Source organism: Centropristis striata, chromosome 3 (genome assembly GCF_030273125.1).
Source record: "Centropristis striata isolate RG_2023a ecotype Rhode Island chromosome 3, C.striata_1.0, whole genome shotgun sequence".
Taxonomy (NCBI): Eukaryota; Metazoa; Chordata; class Actinopteri; order Perciformes; family Serranidae; genus Centropristis; species Centropristis striata.
Genome location: NC_081519.1, coordinates 29,681,702 through 29,683,615, shown reverse-complemented (window position 1 = coordinate 29,683,615; position 1,914 = coordinate 29,681,702). Strand labels below are relative to the sequence as shown.

General features: G+C 38.1%; 1 protein-coding gene across 1 annotated transcript; it reads left to right on the top strand.

Annotated features, from left to right (window-relative positions):
• The first annotated feature begins 648 nt into the window (after positions 1–648).
• LOC131968091 (putative nuclease HARBI1) lies at positions 649–1,483 on the top strand. Its single transcript, XM_059328836.1, has 3 exons — positions 649–728; positions 1,011–1,119; positions 1,218–1,483. Exons 2-3 carry the CDS (start codon positions 1,011–1,013, stop codon positions 1,481–1,483), a joined length of 375 nt encoding a protein of 124 aa, XP_059184819.1. The 5' UTR covers positions 649–728.
• The last annotated feature ends 431 nt before the right edge of the window (positions 1,484–1,914 follow it).

The window sequence follows — 1,914 nt, the reverse complement described above, 5'->3', positions numbered from 1 at the left end:
CACTCACCGCTCCGCTGAAACCTCACAATTACAATCCAAATAGTTAATTCACATTTCCAAAAACGCAGTTGTACTCTGATTATGAATGAGTTGAATTTTTAATTGAAATGGACTGTAGATATGACTGAAATTGTGTAAATATAACTCCACCAGACTGTATTATTCTTTGATAAATAGATGAGCTAATAAAAGTAATAACTTTAATTTATATAGCGCCTTTCAAAGGACCCACGGTCACTTACTTCCTTTTGGAATAGATACATTTTCTCTTTTCTTATATTTAGGGTGTATGTGTCTTCATCTGTAAAAAAAAAAAAAAAAGATAAACAATAGCTACTCAATAAAATTGAGGTAACAAATTGCACGCAGTATTATTAATTAAATCTAACTACATTTGACAAGTTGAGTTAATAACTTAACAGGAAGTTCCTGTCAATTAAAATGGACTAATTCTATTGTGTTGAATTCATTCAAAATTCTCTTGATTTAGAATTACATCCACATAAAGATTATATTTAATGTGATCAAAATAAGTAGATTCTATCTCAAACATTTTTATATTAAAGTTACTTAAACAACTGCCTCAAAATCAAGGACACATTTATATTTAATACACTTGATCAAATATATTAAGTAAAATGAAATGACTACAGAATAATTTATTACAGTGTCCTTCCCTGGCCACAGAAGACTCTGTGACATCAAAGAGGAGTTCTATAGGATTGCAGGTGAGAAAATCTACAAATTACAGGACAACTGTTACCAGTCATAGTAGGATACTCATTACTTTGTGTTACAGGATTCCCCAATGTCACTGGTGCACTGGACTGCACACACCTCAGCATAAAATCCCCCCAGGGGCCCATGAGGTGGATTTTGTGAATAGGAAATCATTTCACAGCATTAATGTTCAGGTGAACATAACTTTTTGATATTGTCAATTGATGAACACTGTTCATTGCTTGTGATGTGCATTGACTGGTTTAATCGTCCTCATCTTATGATTTCAGATGGTCTGCAATGCTGACTGTCTGATCAACAGACATGGACTGAGCCAGGCAAAATGGCCTCAGTCCATGACTCCAGAGTCTTTGGGACCTCTGAAATCTCTATCACAAGGTGAGCCACACAACCATTAATAACCACTTTTTACATCATGGCTGTGTCAAGAATGTCACTCTGTTTGAGGTTGTAATGATGAGATTTTGTGTTGACAGGTGAATTCTCTGGTGTGTTGCTGGGAGACAGGGGGTCTGCCTGCCAGCCTTTTCTCCTGACACCATTCACAGACCCCCAGGACGCACAGCAGGCCTACAACCATGCCCATGCCAGGACCAGGCCCAGAGTTGAGATGACCTTTGGCCTCCTGAAGGCACGCTTTCAGTGTCTTCACTGTCCTCCACAATGTGGCCTGCCTGAGGAAGGAGAGGGCCCCCAGAGGGCCCCCAGCCATGGACTGGGACAATCCTGCAATCTTCCCTGATGACGCCAGTGAGGGACCAATATGTGTGAAATTATTTTAGTTAATATGCATGCTTTAAATTTAAGTTAAATATGTCCTGCAGTGGCAGAGGAATTTGTGTGTGTGTGTTTTTTTTAATTGATGTGGCCTCTTATGATGATTGTGCTGTATACTGTGTGTACACAAGCTAGCAGGGAGGCTACTGCATCATTCGTCTGTTCATTCGATGTGTATGGATTTGTCCTGCATTTATTTCAGTGTGCAGACATGCAGGGTGTATTATATTCAGACCTTTGAATGTGTATTTATCCTTGTGTTGTATAATATACTTTGATTTTGTGCTTTCTATCTTGAAGAGTCACTGTGACTTCAGTTTTGAAAGGAGCCGATGGTTTACCTGTTTTGATTTATCCTTATTCAATAAAGGAACATAATGTTACACTTTGTGTATA

Bases quoted from the DNA above. Each gene is read 5' to 3' on its own strand.
- LOC131968091 (XM_059328836.1), top strand. From the start codon at position 1,011: ATGGTCTGCAATGCTGACTGTCTGATCAACAGACATGGACTGAGCCAG. The intron at 1,120-1,217 runs GTGAGCCACACA...TTGTGTTGACAG, and splicing joins TCTGAAATCTCTATCACAAG to GTGAATTCTCTGGTGTGTTG.